This window comes from Torulaspora globosa, chromosome 7 (genome assembly GCF_014133895.1).
Source record: "Torulaspora globosa chromosome 7, complete sequence".
Taxonomy (NCBI): Eukaryota; Fungi; Ascomycota; class Saccharomycetes; order Saccharomycetales; family Saccharomycetaceae; genus Torulaspora; species Torulaspora globosa.
Window position 1 is genome coordinate 192,116 of NC_050733.1, and position 16,504 is coordinate 208,619.

At 44.0% G+C, this 16,504-nt stretch overlaps 7 protein-coding genes and 1 non-coding gene across 8 annotated transcripts; 3 read left to right on the forward strand and 5 right to left on the reverse strand.

Moving 5' to 3' along the window:
• Positions 1 to 528: 528 nt before the first annotated feature.
• Positions 529 to 2,058, forward strand: SEC59 (dolichol kinase; the record flags this gene model as incomplete). The annotated part of the gene is made up of 1 exon (XM_037285046.1): positions 529 to 2,058. The coding sequence occupies one exon, from the start codon at positions 529 to 531 to the stop codon at positions 2,056 to 2,058; it is 1,530 nt and encodes a 509-aa protein (XP_037140942.1).
• Positions 2,059 to 2,170: 112 nt separating this feature from the next.
• On the reverse strand, positions 2,171 to 5,956 carry CLU1 (translation initiation factor 3 subunit CLU1; the record flags this gene model as incomplete). The annotated part of the gene is made up of 1 exon (XM_037285047.1): positions 2,171 to 5,956. One exon carries the CDS (start codon positions 5,954 to 5,956, stop codon positions 2,171 to 2,173), a length of 3,786 nt encoding a protein of 1,261 aa, XP_037140943.1.
• Positions 5,957 to 6,715: 759 nt separating this feature from the next.
• On the reverse strand, positions 6,716 to 6,787 carry HG536_0Gtrna12E. Its single transcript has one exon. It is a non-coding gene; the product is annotated as a tRNA-Glu (tRNA).
• A 179-nt stretch (positions 6,788 to 6,966) lies between these two features.
• VPS24 (ESCRT-III subunit protein VPS24) lies at positions 6,967 to 7,641 on the forward strand (the record flags this gene model as incomplete). The annotated part of the gene is made up of 1 exon (XM_037285048.1): positions 6,967 to 7,641. One exon carries the CDS (start codon positions 6,967 to 6,969, stop codon positions 7,639 to 7,641), a length of 675 nt encoding a protein of 224 aa, XP_037140944.1.
• Positions 7,642 to 7,718: 77 nt separating this feature from the next.
• On the reverse strand, positions 7,719 to 8,831 carry OPI1 (transcriptional regulator OPI1; the record flags this gene model as incomplete). Its single annotated transcript, XM_037285049.1, has 1 exon — positions 7,719 to 8,831. The coding sequence occupies one exon, from the start codon at positions 8,829 to 8,831 to the stop codon at positions 7,719 to 7,721; it is 1,113 nt and encodes a 370-aa protein (XP_037140945.1).
• A 958-nt stretch (positions 8,832 to 9,789) lies between these two features.
• HG536_0G01310 (serine/threonine-protein kinase) lies at positions 9,790 to 11,106 on the forward strand (the record flags this gene model as incomplete). Its single annotated transcript, XM_037285050.1, has 1 exon — positions 9,790 to 11,106. The coding sequence occupies one exon, from the start codon at positions 9,790 to 9,792 to the stop codon at positions 11,104 to 11,106; it is 1,317 nt and encodes a 438-aa protein (XP_037140946.1).
• A 176-nt stretch (positions 11,107 to 11,282) lies between these two features.
• On the reverse strand, positions 11,283 to 13,775 carry IOC3 (Ioc3p; the record flags this gene model as incomplete). The annotated part of the gene is made up of 1 exon (XM_037285051.1): positions 11,283 to 13,775. One exon carries the CDS (start codon positions 13,773 to 13,775, stop codon positions 11,283 to 11,285), a length of 2,493 nt encoding a protein of 830 aa, XP_037140947.1.
• A 260-nt stretch (positions 13,776 to 14,035) lies between these two features.
• Positions 14,036 to 16,321, reverse strand: TUL1 (ubiquitin-protein ligase TUL1; the record flags this gene model as incomplete). The annotated part of the gene is made up of 1 exon (XM_037285052.1): positions 14,036 to 16,321. One exon carries the CDS (start codon positions 16,319 to 16,321, stop codon positions 14,036 to 14,038), a length of 2,286 nt encoding a protein of 761 aa, XP_037140948.1.
• Between the last annotated feature and the right edge of the window lie 183 nt (positions 16,322 to 16,504).

A 16,504-nucleotide genomic window follows, 5' to 3' on the forward strand; every position in this document is an offset into this window, starting at 1 on the left:
AGAAGCTGAGAAGAGTTTTAGCGCTCGTACATACTACATGTTACGTGAAGAACTCTGTATGCAGCACTGTGAATTTTGAACATACTGAGAATATGACAGCTACGTGCTGAGCGGCTGAGAATTCGATCGAGTGCGGGCATCCCCTTCTGTGCTCGTTGGAATCTCCACTTTGACACTACTTGGATATTCTCTGAAGCTATAGTTTAAGTACCGAATAGTCCTCTCTTTTTTCAGAGAGGTGATACCTGCAAGATAAACTAGATCATGAAGAGACAATTGCACTGGGCTTAGCATCGGTTTGATACACGAACTCTAACCAAGATAATTGATCTCGAAGTCGGCAAGGCAGAGAGAGTCTGTTCATAACCAGACGAGCGCTCTTATAGTTGGGCGGCAACAGAGACAGGGTAACGGAGTCTTTGAATCTGTACCTTTCGACGAAAAGCTTGGCACATAAGGAATCTAATAGTACCAGGATCTCGAAGAACACAATAACAATGGGTACTCCGAAATCAGGGCGCAGAAACAATGGGTGATAATCATGCTGGCGGTATGACAGTGAGTACAGCACCAGTGGAGGAGACAAAGGCGAAATCTGCGGCTGCTGGAAAGGTCCAGGGTGATTCTTCGAAGCCGGATAATCCGTTCAAACCTGAGAAGATAATGCAGCTGGCCATATTGGGGATTACTCTCCATTTGGTATGGAATAAACTATACTACTCTGATGGAGAATACCGAGTGCTGTTTCATAACGGTCTGATCGTGGCTGTTGCAGTGCTTGCTGGAGCCTTTTCTACGTACAGGCACGGGGAGGCCAATTCTTCATTATTGCCGAAGTTCGAAATAATATATCTGGTCTACTTAACATTTATGATGGTCATATTGTTTGATAGAGCACATGCCAGTGTTAATTTTGGCTTGGTTCTGAATTGTATCAATATGCCAGAGGCATTCAAACTTGGTGCGCAGGCAATTTTTGTTCTACTGAACGAATCACCAGCAGAATTGGATGAGAAACTTCGACACTTGCTTGCTATTTGCCTGAACTATGCCCTTTATACAATACTGGCTAACATCAGTCAACTGAAGAGTTTGGATGCAATCGATTGCAACTTATTCAGCATTCTATTAACCAATGTTCTGTTCATACATGAGCCCGTCGAATCTATCTATTTCCAGGTATTGAGGGGCACCATGTGGGCTTTTTTAACCATAGTGGGAGTTAATTACACCATTGATTTGATTCTAGCGCCCTTACTGAATACCTACGTGAAATCTGCGGTGCTCTTCAGTATTTTTATTATTGGATTTCCCGCTTTGGTTAGAAAGCTGTTGACAATCGATAATCATGATTCACTTGAGTGGTTGATCAGTTATATCACTACATCTTATACGCGTCAGCGCATTTTGACCATTTGGCTAGCATCGTTGCTGACTTTGATACCCAATGTTTTGATCTTCAAATCCAGTTTCACTCTAAATTCATCAAGAAAGATATGGCATTTCTTGGTACTTATTTTAATCGCCAAACCATTCGAAATTGATCCAAACTTCGTGAAAATATCACTGGCAGGATCCATTGTGCTTTTCCTGAGTGTGGAGTATTTGAGATATCTCAAGCTGGAACCCATAGGTGGGTATCTCGACTCTAAATTGAGGCTTTTTGCAGATTACCGTGATGATAAAGGACCCATAATAGTCTCATACATCTATTTGATTTTGGGGATTGCCACACCCTTGTTGATCAATAACTCGCCCGTTGGACTGATTAGCCTTGGGGTGGGCGATTCTTTGGCGTCCATTGTTGGCAGCAAATGGGGAAGGAAGGTCTGGCCCGGAACAAACAAGACACTTGAAGGCACTGCTGCTTTTATTGTTAGTACCGTAGCGACAGCCGCGATTTTCAAACGCTATCTGGGTTACTTCAAACATATATCGCTGACCAATTTAAGTGTCATTTGCACCTTGTGCGGTTTGCTTGAAGGGAATAGCTCTCTGAATGACAACATTTTAATCCCTGCTTTCATGCTGATTACGGAAGAGCTTTTTACTGATTGAACCACAAAAGCTTCAATAGCGAAAAATGGAAGGTGATCTATTAACATGTAATTACAAGAAATCATTACGACATTAAATAGGAACAGATGATAGAGAAAGAAAACGCAATAACTCATTTCTTCTTGTTCTTGCCCTTCTTTCTGCTCTTCGACTTTGAAGACGTAACGTCGCTAGAACCCTCAATAAAGTCCAACAATTCGTCAACGGATTTATTGGCTATTTCTGGAACGGCCTGATCCTTCTTAGCTTTTGATTGTTTCTTGAAATCAGACTCATTCGCTGCCGCTTTCTGCTTCTGAAGCATCTTCTGCTGCTGTTTGTTTTTGATCAAGTTGGTCAAGCCTTCGTTCCATTGCTTAGCTTGAGCTGACAACTCATGGTTAAGACCGAGCTCTCTGACGAAAATGTCCTTTGTTGACGAGATATGTTCCAAGGCCCGAGGCATATCGTCCAATGTTGCATAAAGATTTCCAACACGCGATTCAACATAACCGAAGGCCAAAGATTCATTTCCGTCCAAAGCAACTATCAATTCGCTGAGTTTCTTGAGAATTTCGATTGCTAGTTTAGGATCACGCATGCCTAGGGCCATTTGCTCCAGGTGATTCAATGCGCTGACCACGATAGGGTGGTGGGCGGCGGTTAAATCAAAACTTTGAACAGTCTCAACGATTCTTTTATAGACGACTGCAGCGTTCAAAGGACTTCCGCCAGAAAGCTCCAAAATTGCTAAGTTGGAAAGAGCGCGCAACATTTCAAAGGAATCAATACCACACACTCTTTCATAAATAATGCACGACTTCCGGGCAAACGCAACTGCCTCAGGAACTTTACCAATATTATTGTAAATGGTCGATAGAGATAAGTATTTTTCGGCAACAGATTGGTGTAATACGGTCGATACATCCTCTTTAACGCTGATAGCTTGGGAGAGGAATTTCAAAGCTAGGGATTGATCATCTTTTATGGTTGCGGCTCCTTCAGCCCATAATTCGTCACTAACCAGAGAATTATACTCTGTGCTTTTAACACGAGGAATAATGATAAAGTCGTCGATAGAGAAGGTATTCATAGGTGTGATGAGCTTGTTTCTGGTCTTCTTATCTTGAGATTGTTTGAAGTTTTCGAATTCTTCTTTATTGAAGAAATAACGCCTGTTTATAATTTGAATGCCAAACTTATAGCAGATTGCCCTCATTAAGAAAAGCGGAGCCTTTTTATGTTGATCCATCCAATCTTCTGGAAGTTCATAACGGAAGCGTAAAAAGGCTTGCTCAAATATCTCACTCAACAGGGAGCTGCGCGTTAAAGAACTAAATTTGAAGTCTTCAGCGCGATAGCAATCGACATCTTCAGCATGAGGACTGTCATTAAATTCGGCACCGAACAGCAAATTGAACACGAAACAGACAAGGGCGGAAATGGCAAAAACGGGAAGATCCTTACTGTACTTTCTCAATACATGTTTCGTGGCCCTTGCGAAAATCTCAATCTCACAAACATGGATCAAAGGAAGTAATTCATCTCTGTTAATGATAAATGGTTCTTCCTTGGTTGGCTTTCTGATTTCGCTGTCATCCAGCTTTATGTTTTCAGTGAGTTCCTTTGGAACCTCCTTCCCGTCCTGCACGTATTTATTGATCTTCTCCTGCCTTTCTTTAATCAATTTCTCAACCTTCAGTAGATAGTTCCTTTCCCATTCCTCATGCTCTTTGTTCCCCTCAGCTATTGATTTCAGTCTCTCCTCGTACTCTTGACTCTGCTTAGCCAAGATATCCTTGGCCAAGTGAATAACTTTGCCCAGGTAGCGGACGTTGATACCATTGATGTGCAAGGTATCAACAACATGCTCACCATTATAGGGTGCAGCAACATTTCCAGCCGCATAATCTTGTACAAGGCTGGGTAAAACAACGTCATGAAGGTAATCAGATATCTCATCAACAACTGGATCTTCAACTCCTTCAACGTGGTAGGCATCCGGATTGAAACTGAACTTGCCGTCTTCGTAAGCTGTTTTGTAATCAAGGCCCTCCGCCTCCCTTTTGTGGTGCCACCATTTTTCAACTAGCTCTGGGCGTAGCAAGGTCTGCCTATGCGGATAGCGTTTCTCTGCGTTAGCGTTATCAAAACACTCTCGAACAAACTTGATATCCAAAGGATAGGTATTAGCCAAGTCCAGGATATAATGCCTCTTGTCAAAGCCAACTATGCCCTTGGACTGTGACGAAAACGATATTTGAGCGCCGTCTACTTTATGGGGTGTGAGATGGAAGACTTTGCTGAACTCCTTCTGGATAATTGCATCGAATTTTTCGCTACCTACAACTCTGTTTGCGGCTTCATCAAAACCATAAGAAACAGCAATCTCATTAGGTAAATCTTCAATAACCTCCTTTCCTGTTTCCGGGTCTCTAATGACCTGGGTACCCATAGTACTCAACAAACCAGGCACCGGTGTTTGAGCCAATATCCTGTTGCCACCAAAGTCGATAATCGCAGTCAATAGATAACGAAGATCCTGCGTATTTAAGCGGTTCAAAAGATTGATAGTACGCAGATCCTGGTTTGAAGCGGCGCGAGCAGCATCATTGCCACCTTTCTCCATATAGTTGCCGCTAACATCAGTTACAAAAGAATAGAAGATACCTTCTTTCAAGTAAATTTGTTCCTCAGCGGGTGCCTCAGGATTCATGCTAATAAGATCATGGTAGAAAATGGACATTGCACCTCTGGTAGCGGCAACCGAGAATTCATGCACAATCTTGCTCAAGAGTCGCTCAGAATCCATACGGGATTGGATGTTTTGTATAGGTAAATCTTTTATCGCCTGGAATTCGTCGTTAAAATTTCTCTCTGAGTCGAATTTCAATGAATCTAGCTGCAACCTAATATAGTCGCCGTTATCAGCCGACGCTGTTGAAACTATCCATGGCTTGTGTAACAAAGTGTTCACCGGTTTCACATATGCAGCGGTATCGATGTGATTTACTTTCCTCTCGAATGCGGAGACACGAGAGGACAACTTCTTCGAACTCAAACATAGTAAATCATATAGGGAATGCTGAGTGGCAATAAACGAACCATCTTCCGCAGTTCTTGGCGAAGGATCAAACTTTGAATTTGTTGATTTGTTAACGTAAAATCCCGACGGGATACACGTAATTTGCAGAGTTTCTCCTTCGAGAGTAACTGCTTGCAAGTACAACAAATGACCTTTTGTTCTGTAAAATGCAGGCACTGGGTTATAAGCCGATAAACATAACGAGCGCAGACACGGTGTAATGATGCTGGACTGAGATGCATTCACTTCACAAGCAGAAGAGCTGCTTATTGAGCCGAAAATCTCGTGAACCAGCTTCACGAACTGGGCCTTCTCTTCATCAGTGACATTAAGCTCCAATTTCTTTGAAGACTCCGCGTCCCCATCCGCCGCTTCAGATTCCTCTTGCTTGGACTTCTCCTTAACAGCTGACAAAGGCAATTCAAAAAACTTGGAGGCTGCAGAAGTGGCAAATTCTGATAACCCATCAGACGTTTCTGGCGTGAATCCCAAATACTCGCGCAACGTCAAGATATGCTTCAAAGCATCTCTAGTTGTGTAGGGCCTGTTCTGAAGCTGGAGCTTAACAGTTTTTTCATTGCCTGCAATTTCAGCCAACGTTGTATTATCTTTTAGTACCGTTTTACCAGCAACTAAGTCCACATTTGTCAGAAATTTTGTTGCCTGGGTGACTGCAATGACATCGAGAACATGTTGAACCTTTGCGTCTTTAGTAAACAGCAACTCCAGCTGATTGCTTTCCTGCTGGTTTTTCCTGGAACCACTTGTACTGGAACAAGGTAGCTTGATATAGAGCTTTACCTCTTGGTCTTTAGCGGTCTCTTCTGCCGTCATACTTCCTCAACTTGATTTAGGAAGACGATCTGCTGACAACAAACCCGCTCAGAAGTCAATTGGGTTCAGAGTTAAATCTGTAGATGATCCTTGAGAGTAGTATCAAGGTGAGTTTTTCAATGATTTCTCTGCAATTCGGAGCAACTGAAAAATGTCCAACGAGAACTGTAGACATAATGCCGAGGCAAAATTTTCATCGCTCTCTTGAAGGACAACTGGAGGAGCGATTTGGCCAATCACGACCAAATGAACGCAAGTAAACATTTCGGATATCACAATGCGTGTTTAGAAATCTAATTAGGTCGGCCATTCTCTTGAAAAGCTGTTTCTTGAGTGCTGAAAATTCTGGATAACTGATCGTATCTTGGATGGCCCTCGAATACGGCGGTCTTGTAGTCGCCATGTCTTGATACCAGAGACCTTTCCTGGCCCGCTGGTATAGTTGATCACTTGTGTACAGTTTATCTGGCGATATATTCGGCAATATGCTTCATTCCTCCTTTCTCTTCCAAGCTGACGAAGACCCAAATATGTCGAACAGCGGTCCAACCACGGCTGTACCTACCTTCGGCGCACTGGCGAATGCAAACTGGACCTGTACGGCTTCTATCGGGTTACTAATGATGAATAACTAGGGTGCTGCCACAGAAGCTCTCCATAAAATCGATGCCAAACAATTTAAGAGGCTTACTTAGTGTTCTGTGATAGATGGGCGGCTAATAATCCGGGGGAAAACAGATTTGGGAAAAAATTAAAAGACTCCGATGCGGGGAGTCGAACCCCGGTCCCCACGGTGAAAGCGTGATGTGATAGCCGTTACACTACATCGGATTAGTAATTTGGATGAGTAGTTTTCCTCAAACAACTACCTAGTTGCAGGAATGATATCACATGGGTAGCAATAGCCATACTAGAAGGTTGAGTGCTAATTAAGCTATGAAATCAGCTTAGGTTAATGGCATAAACTTGGAGTGTAATATCGGCTGCAGCTGGGCGTTCGGTCCAATAGAATGGATTACGTTAGGAAAGCTATATGGGGGCCCGATCCAAAGGAGCAGCATAAGATAATTAAATCAACATTAAGGAGAAACGGTCGGAGTATAGATAAGTCGCTACGAGATCTTTCAATACTTCAGAATAAGACTCAACAGCTGATCAAGCGGGCTGCAAAGAAGAACGATGTCAAGACCGTTAGGCTGTATGCGAAGGAGCTTCACGCAATCAACAAGCAGTACAGTAGGATGTACACCTCCAAGGCACAACTGGAGTCAGTAGGGATGAAGATTGAAGAAGCATTCCGAATGAGAACATTATCGAACCAGATGGCAGACAGTACAGGGCTGATGCGAGAGGTGAACTCTCTTGTTAGGCTGCCTCAGTTGCAGGGAACAATGATCGAGCTGGAGAAGGAACTGATGAAGGCGGGAATCATAAGCGAGATGGTTGACGATACAATGGAAGCTGTACAAGATCAGGACGAAGAGCTTGATGAGGAGGTTGAAAAGGAGGTTAACAGAATAGTAGAACAATACACCACTCAGAAATTCGAGAAAGTCGACCATGTTCCCATTGCCGAGCCGCCATCTATTGAGAAGGAAGAGGAGGTTCCGGAAGACAAGATCGACGAAGAAGCTGATAACATGCTGAGCGAAATGCGGGAAAGATTGAAGGCTCTGCAAAGTTGATGATACTAGATAATTTGTAAAGTAGACAATACTATGTGCGTTATAATATTACATGACGATATGCAGGGACCGGACCTTTATGCTTGTTTTTCCTGTCTCTCCTTCTCTATTTGCTCCCTAATTTGCATCTTGAGCTGCTGCTGCAGGAACCTTTCCTTCAGCAGCTCTTTTACTTCTTGTTTCTGTTTTACCCACTCTTCCGCTCTACCGAGGCTGCAGTCGACGACTTGCATGACATTCCTTACCACGTTCAAGGACTCCTCAGCCAAGATGAGAATTTTTCCATTTGCGCTCAGATGTTTCTGACTTCGATGAGCCTTGCGAGACAAGGATGATTTATTCACGCTTATCGTCCAGTTGGTTGGAAGATTGAGCAAAGTCTGGCGTACTTGTGACCGTGCTGGTTCGGGAAGCGAGTTACCAGCAAACTTTGATATAAGCGAATAAACTTTCTTGACCGTCCCTACGACTTCCATTTTGATCACTTTAGATTGCTCGTCGACGGATTCCGCAGCATCAAAATACTCATCTTCGCTTTCATCGTCGTCGTTATCGCCATTCTCTTCCGCGTCGCCCTCCTGAATTTCACACTTCATTCGCTTGTTGGTCTTCTTGTTCTTCCTTTCTCTTTCTACTTGTTCCTGCAACACTGACACTCTATCGGTTAGCTGCTTGTTAGCCAGTTTCAATAAATGCAAACACGCAATCAGACGTTTCTTCGATTCAATCGACATATTAAGCTGATACTCCTTCAGATTACCTTTACTCTTGGCAATCACATCGGTGATCTTTTGTCTCTTGGAGACTGCCGACTCTTTGCGCGATTGTTCGTCTTCGACAAACGCATTACAATCGTCCCTATCCGAGCTTCTATCGTCGCTGCCGGACTTCGCACTGTCCTCAGTATTGTTGCTTACAGCAGAAGCCGTCCTCTTCTTACTTTTCATCTCATAGAGCGACACAACGTTGCTGATCACAGAGTTCCTCCGAACTCTATCCAACAACGAGTCGCTACTTTGTTGCAAAGGTACTCCCGTCTTATCATCAACTCGATCTCCTTGCACATTGATCATGAGATGTTCTCTTTGCCCATGTGAATTTCTTAATACATCTAGCGCTTCTGCTGCTTGGACATCTTCTTCTGATAACTGCAATCTGCCTGATAGTGACGATCCAGTGCCACGTTTCATGAAGATATACCAGTTGCTCGGCTACTAACTCGTATCAAACTTTCTTGGCCCTGTTGTATAGATTCCTTAATTCTAGCACCTCGCTGCAGATGGCGAGGATGAGATACCGAGCTGACGAATTTTAACTACTATCCAGAATCACGGCCACCTGGAAGCGGAACAGAGCCGAATAGAAGTAGCTTAGCCTCGATATGGACCGGTCCTTCTTACTGTTTGTAGCTATAGTGTGCAAAATTTTTCGTATCGCTCACTGAGATGGCCTTATAGACATCGATGCAACTCAGTGGAATCGCCTCAAGCTGCCAGTGTTCACGTCTGTGGATTACGCTGGACATCCTCGTGGTCTGAGTACCACTGCTACATCTGCTGCGTTGTTCCCCACGACGCTCCAAGTCTTTTCGTCGCCATCTTGTAGAAACAGATAGGAAATGTCCAATTATGGACCAAACATCGCTACTGTGAAGGCCAACAATGGCTGAACAAAGAGATATAACGCTCCTCAGCTCTTCAACGGGCAAATTCCCCCAGTCATACAATCAGATTACCGCCTGAAGTGTCAAGATGCACTGTTGAAGACGATCCGTCGAACACAGGGCATCTTGGCCCTGATATGGGACGACAGCGGTCAGCGAGGTGCCGACGCTTACAGAGTTTATGAGCGTGGCCGACTGGTTAAGCTCTCGACTGATCTCGCTTCTCAGGCAGCTTGGCTACGAGTGACAAGATCTGCCTTTCGGAATCTGGTATGTGGCACCGCCATTATGGCCGTTTGAGCTAGCAAATAGACCAAGATCTTCTCTTATATAGTCTTGAAGTTGGCTGTCTAATAGCAGCGCCACGCTCCATTGTAATAAAACACAAGCCCCCTTTGAAAAGGGTATTGGCGATAGAACAAGAACTATCAGCAAAGAGATCTTCCAGGCTGAATCACAGATCAGTTTGAATCCTAGCAAGCAAGATGGAAGAGGCTGATGTTAACAGCTACGGCAACTTTAAGGAGCCTTCGAAAGTTGATGGTCACAGAGTTTCAAAGTTACTACATAGGCTGAGCGGACAACCAGAGTCGTTTGTCAATAAGAAGGATTATATCTTTGGCAAAACCCTTGGAGCAGGGACTTTTGGTGTTGTTAGGCAAGCAAGAAAGATCTCGACTCGGGAAAACGTAGCGGTGAAGATACTGCTGAAGAAAGCATTGAAAGGGAATGATGTGCAATTGCAATTGCTTTACGATGAACTGAAAATCCTACAGAAGCTGGATCACCCCAATATCGTAAAGTTTAAGGACTGGTTTGAGTCTAAAGACAAGTTTTACATTGTTACCCAGTTAGCGACGGGAGGAGAGCTGTTCGATAGGATAATATCGAAGGGCAAGTTTACTGAGAAGGACGCCGCCAAGATTATGAAGCAGATTTTAAGTGGTGTGCAATATATCCATTCGAAAAACATTGTTCATAGGGATTTGAAGCCGGAAAACGTCTTGTACATCAGTCCGTCGGATGATTCCCCATTGGTGATTGCCGATTTCGGTATTGCCAAGGAATTGAAGAGTGGCGATGATCTGATCTTCAAAGCCGCTGGCTCGCTAGGCTATGTGGCACCTGAAGTCTTGACCACAAGCGGACACGGAAAGCCGTGCGATATTTGGTCGGTCGGTGTCATAACGTACACGTTGCTGTGTGGATATTCACCTTTCGTGGCCGAAAGCGTAGAGGGATTTCTAGAGGAGTGTACAGCGGAGCGGAACCCTGTCAAGTTCCAAAAGCCGTATTGGGATGACATTTCTGTGGATGCTCGAAAATTCATCCTACGTGCCTTGGTGCTTAGCCCTAAGAGAAGGCCTACAGCTTCAGAACTTTTGGAGGACCCATGGATCGTCAATTGTACGCACACGAAGGATATATTACCAAGCGTTAAGAGAGTGTGTGACGCTCGTGCCAAGTTCCGTGATGCTGTAGAGATCGTGAAACTGAACAACAGAATTGCTAAACTAAGAAAGATGTATTGTAAAGGTGATGAGGCAGAAACCGATATCGAAGAGAACGACAGTTCGTCATGTATGTCAGCAGAAACTCTCTCTTCGTTAAAGAATTTAAGTCTGAGCGAACAGTCGACCAATAGTTCCTGTCTCAGCGAGCAAGAAAAAAAGCTGAAATCTGCTCTCACACAAGATGCTTTTGCTCAACTGGTCAGGGCCGCGAGAAAAAATCAGGAGAAAGTTATGAATTACAAAGAGCCCTCACAAAACTCGAGCAACGCTGCTAGCGACAGCGTTTAGAGGGTCTCAAATTTTCCATGACAAATAAATCTAATCTGCTTTTTGTAATGTAATGTGCCGTCATATATATATATATATATATATATATATATATGTATGTCAATTGATGTGACGCAATCGACCATACAGACCAAGAAGCTTTTTAAAGATCCAGCTCAAAAGAGTGAGCAGCGATATCATCTTAAGCTCCTTCTTGTCGATCTTGCCTCTCTCGTCTCTAGACGAGCTTTTTTCACTTCACGCTCAGGCCCTTCGTCCACTTCACTTAGTTCGGACGATTCGTCTGAGCCATCTTCTTCATTACTATTGTCATCAATATATTCATCGTCAAGGTCTTCGGTATCCCCAACTGCTCCATTGTCGTAATTGACCCCACGCCTTTGAGATCTTCTGAGAAGTCTTTTCCCTGGCTTCATGAAGCCATATTGATCTTTCAACTGTTCAAAGACACGCAACACTGGAAGCATTCCGCTCAAGAAATCCTTCAAGTACTTTAATTTCTTTCGAGCCAAATTGAATCTGGCTTCCTTAGGCAGCGGATGCTTGTTGATAGTCGACGTTGAAGTCATGCCCCGAACTTTCTTTTCAGATGTCTCCTTAGGCTTCTCTGACTCCGCAGCTGGTGTTTCATTGAGTACATTTTCACCCTGAGATTCTTTCGATTGTTCCTGGCCAGTCGGTTTGTCTTGAGAAGGATCCCCTGGAGTGATCTTGTAATCCAAAAATTCTAGGAACTCCTCGAGGGTTTTGCAATCATGGCACATTTCGTACCAGTAATTGTTTCCACTGTACTTGCCGGCGGCAACATCCCTCAGCATGGTTGGGGTATCCCTGTAAAGAATCTTGAACTGACAGCTCATAGTTTGACCATGGTTTTCGAAAAGTGTGAAAGCGTCAATAGATCCATTAGCGTAATCCTGAAACAAGGATTCAAGATTTCTCAGGTCCAGAAAAGTACTAATCAGAGGCGAAGAGGGATACGTTTGCAGTCTTGGAAGGAAAAAATCTCCAATGTGCGGTACTCTACCGATAAAAAACTCCTGCTGTCTCAGTTTGTAGAGCTCATCTTCGTACGGATCGCTTAACGGATTATCCAAGATTTCGCCATCGAAAAGTTTGCTCCACTTATTGTAAAGCGAGATGTTGGTCTCATCCCTATCCTCCTTTGGGACCTCTTGGAGTCTGCCCTTTATATCCTTGAGAATATTGAGTTTCAGTGCCAAGTCGGGACGACGACCATTTCTCAGAGCCTTCTTAACATGCTTCTTTCTGCTCCGGATCTCGTATCTCGACTGAATAACAGAGCACAGTTTGTTGAACTGCGCATACGTCATATCCGGTCCCTCCACTAAATACCTAGGTGCGTGGCTTGTCTGAATACCAAAAGCCGGATCCCTCTTAAAATGGGAAAGATGATAGGTCTCAGTACGGATCTTGGGCGACTGAGCGCCACACCAATCGGTCAAAGCCCTCAAACAAATAATCCGATCGCGGGGTTCAAGTGCCAAAATTCCCTTCTTCTCCAGATCGGGGTTCTGCAAAGGATCTTTTTCCAAGGGGACCGCTTCGTGATGATACCACGTATATATGTTAGAAGTTAGAATTTCTGGATTCTTGGGATCCACTGGACTGCCATTATCATCCTGCTCAAATAGCCTTGACTGAGGCTTGACGAGCTCTTCTTCTGAAACTACGTTATTTCGCCACTCCTTTGGATAGCCCCAGCTCCGAGCATGATCACGAAGCTGTCTAACCAAGGTAGTAAAAACTTTCTTTGATGTTTTCAATTGGTGCATTGTCGCTTGTGGTTGAGCTTTAGTTTGAATTTCAGTAGATTTGCTCGTGCTAAACGTAAGCTTCAGAAGTGTCATGAAGAGCAAATTCATCTTGTCCTGTGCTGTGACTACATTTTTGACTGGAATGAAATCTTGATAAAAAAGAGTTCGCTGTGAATCTGTTCCACGCATCCCAGACGCCGTACCAGTTTGGGAGCCTGGATAAAGGTCTAACCCAATCTCGAAATCTTGAAAAGACAGGTTTAGCAGCTCCGAATCAAAAAACAAATGGAACTTGTTGACGAATGACATGAGCTTAACAACGTCACCGGCATACGGAATAGGCCTCATATTGGGATTTTTCAGTCTAGATAAGACGCTGTGGTGCGTTCTGAAGTCTGACGAGAGCAGAGGCATATTAGGAGTCCAATTATTCTCCGTCACAGGTGGCTCATTGAGCTCTGGCGTACCAGCAGTCTTGGTTGCTGTCCCATTTTTGGCATTATCCTTTGAATCTCCAGCAGATGACTTACCCTTTTCCTTAGCCAATCTCTCTCTTTCACTAGCTCTTGCCTTTGCTCTTTGGGCTAGCTTAGCCCTACGTTCTCTTTCTTCAGCAGCGGCAGCCTCTTCTTCCAACTCCTGCATCTCTTTATTAGACCTTAATTGCGGTATACGTTTAGATCTTCGTAGCCCTATACCATGGCCGGAGAAGTCTTGTGGACTATCTACAGCTCTAATATGTTCGAAATCGTCAAAAGTAAACTGTCCCATCTTTTTATCTTTAGCAGAACCATTGTCCTTCTTCTCGGGCACATCAGGCGTACCCGTTTGTAAGCTAACCGCTGAGCTCTTGTCTTGTGGCAAATCAGAATGATCCACAGCGTCAGACATGGTTCCAGGAGCTCCTGTAGCAGAATACCACTAGCATCGTACTTTGATAAACGCCGTAACCCTAGAATTGATCAATTTATAGCGAAGTAGGATCACCATTCCCAGAATTCCACCACCTCTACCCAGGACGCGCAAATGTCGTCAGAAGCGACTTCCAATGGCTAATCAATACTACAGATTGACGGCTACGAGGAAATTGATCATCAATACGTTACTTAAAATGAGCCTATATTGTCTTGTAGTACGCCCTTGTGATGTGCTCAGAGAGGCGGTAACGGAGACCTGCAGACCGGACATTGTAGCTTGTAGCTCATCCAGTTCTCCAAACAATGAGTATGGAAGATATGACCGCACGGCGTGGTCATATATGTTTGTAGGTCGACCTTGTGCGTCTCTGGGACGTCTTCGACGTAGACGGACACTTCTGACATGCAGATGGCACAGTCCACCGTGTGGTTTGCAGAGCTGCCATGCTCCATAAGCTCTTGGGCTGACATTGGCTTGTGGTAAGAGTAACCTTCTGGAATGGACATCTTGGGAAGAAACCAGCGAGAGCCCAGGATATCCTGAGAGTAAAGAACGGCGATCTGGAATAGCAGGTATAGGCACAATATGACCACAAATCTGACGTCCCTGTGGTGCCTAAAGACGTTGGAAGAGTAGGTGAAAACGTACACAACAGGTAAGGTTCTGATGATTGTGGTGCCTATTATGAATTTCCACAGTAGGGGCATTTTGTTCTGTCGCTGGACACCAAGAGCTTCGTTTCTGATTCTGCTCCTTCTTGGCAATGTTCCTTTGATGGCATTTCTAAAAATCTGGGGCAACCAATATGAGTTGAGTACACAGATAGTGATATACTCGAAAACCATTCTCACTTTGCGAGGCCAAGAAGTTGAGCTTAGAGTTAGCAAAGTGAACGACAGGAGTGTGAAAAAGAACCGGCCATATAATGTTCCACTTATCGAAGCTTCGTCCGGTATCACGGTGTTGCCAGTGTCGGTAGCGCCCTCACGTTCAGACTCGTTATTGCGCCGCAGCAAAGTTAAAATGCCCACATTACGCTCGTTGAATTGTGACGCATAAACCAATATCAGATATCGTGTCTCAAAAATAGACGCTAAAATGAAACATGTGAACGAACTAGTGACCAGAGGCAAATATAGCTCTGGAAGGACGCTAGCTGCGATAAAGTAGAGGGTCGCCAGTGAACCATCCACTAAATTTATCATCGAAAAGGAGTAGAAGGATATCTTACTCACGCTCGAGGGTGTGTTTGTGTGATGCATTTGGCAGAGTAGCAGATAAATCTGCGCAATGAACAATCCGATTCCAAATAACAAATGAGTTCGTATTGATCTCATCTGTATTTCATATCGTTTGCCCTCAACATCACCGAATTTTAATTCCAGTCCGCAATCCGGAGAATATAGCAAGCCAGACTTGAAAGCTACAGGAGGCACCAATGACAAATTCGCTGGTCTACCGAGTGGCCAATTCAGTTCTTCATCAATCATCTTTAGTTGATCGGGCGTGTATTGGTTCCAAGGCTCAAGTTGGAAGAATGCTACGTATTCGCATTTGTATACGGCGTTGTCATGCCAATCCTGTAAATTGCCCATAGTCAGAGTCTCAACGAAATTGGATGCATTCCAGTACTCATTTATTAGTTTTTTTAGGGAATTGAAATTCTCTTTACTCTCTGTATCGTCCTGCAAGTTCATATAATGAGGAAAGGCAAAGAGGGAATGAAACTTGGCACTTTGAGTCATTGCCAGTATTCTACCATTCTTGAGATCATAAACTGCATCGGCCACCAGTGAATGCTTCTCGTGCTCCGCCTTATCTGAGAAATCCAATCTCAAGTTAAGAAGCTTCCACTTGTCCGTCTGGGAGTTAAAATACGTTCTCTCTCCATTACCGAAACGGTTGTAGACTTTATCCAAATGTGTAACCTGTACACTTATCTCGCCGTTATCAAATGTCACATTGTGTATCTCACCGTAGGAGAGTTTTTCATCATCCAAATATCTATCACCTGCTGGAGGCACCACATCTGAGAATTCTGTTGGTGGATCATAGAATTTTTCTACTGGCATCGGCAACCGCGGATACTTGTTGTTGCTCACCAATTGAAGGTGACCTAGTAAAGTGCTGGTTATATTTGGTGGAAAAACATCTGGGCTCTCCCTATTTCTCGTAGTCCAAACGTGGTCCTTAACATGTGATATCACCTCATTCGGGAGTAGTAAGTATTTTTGGTCCTGAGACCAATGCGAATAATCTTTTGATGGCAGCGGATAAGTGGCATTCACACCCGGGTCATCTACCACGTCTTGAAACGCAAGTTTTAATCCTGTTATATTCTTGAAATTGGAGTCATAATGCATCTCCTGAAATTCGCTATATTCTGTGCTCCATTGACTTCGCAACCTTTGCAGTTGATTGAATTCGTACTGCGAAGAGACGCCGTCGCCACCAGGGCTCGAGAAAAACAGAAAAAGGATAATGATAATAAATATCAAAGTGTTACCATCAATTTCCATCCTATGATCAGCATGTATAGCGTTCTGCGGTTGCCGCTGGTTCCTTCAAACCATTCGGAGGATTCAAAGGGTATCTACAAAGATCAAGCCTTAAGCTGAAAAGAATATATTATGAGAAGAACCATCATTCTCAACGAGCGGTGGCACTTCGGATACTTTCGATACTTTAGGTTGGTATATAAA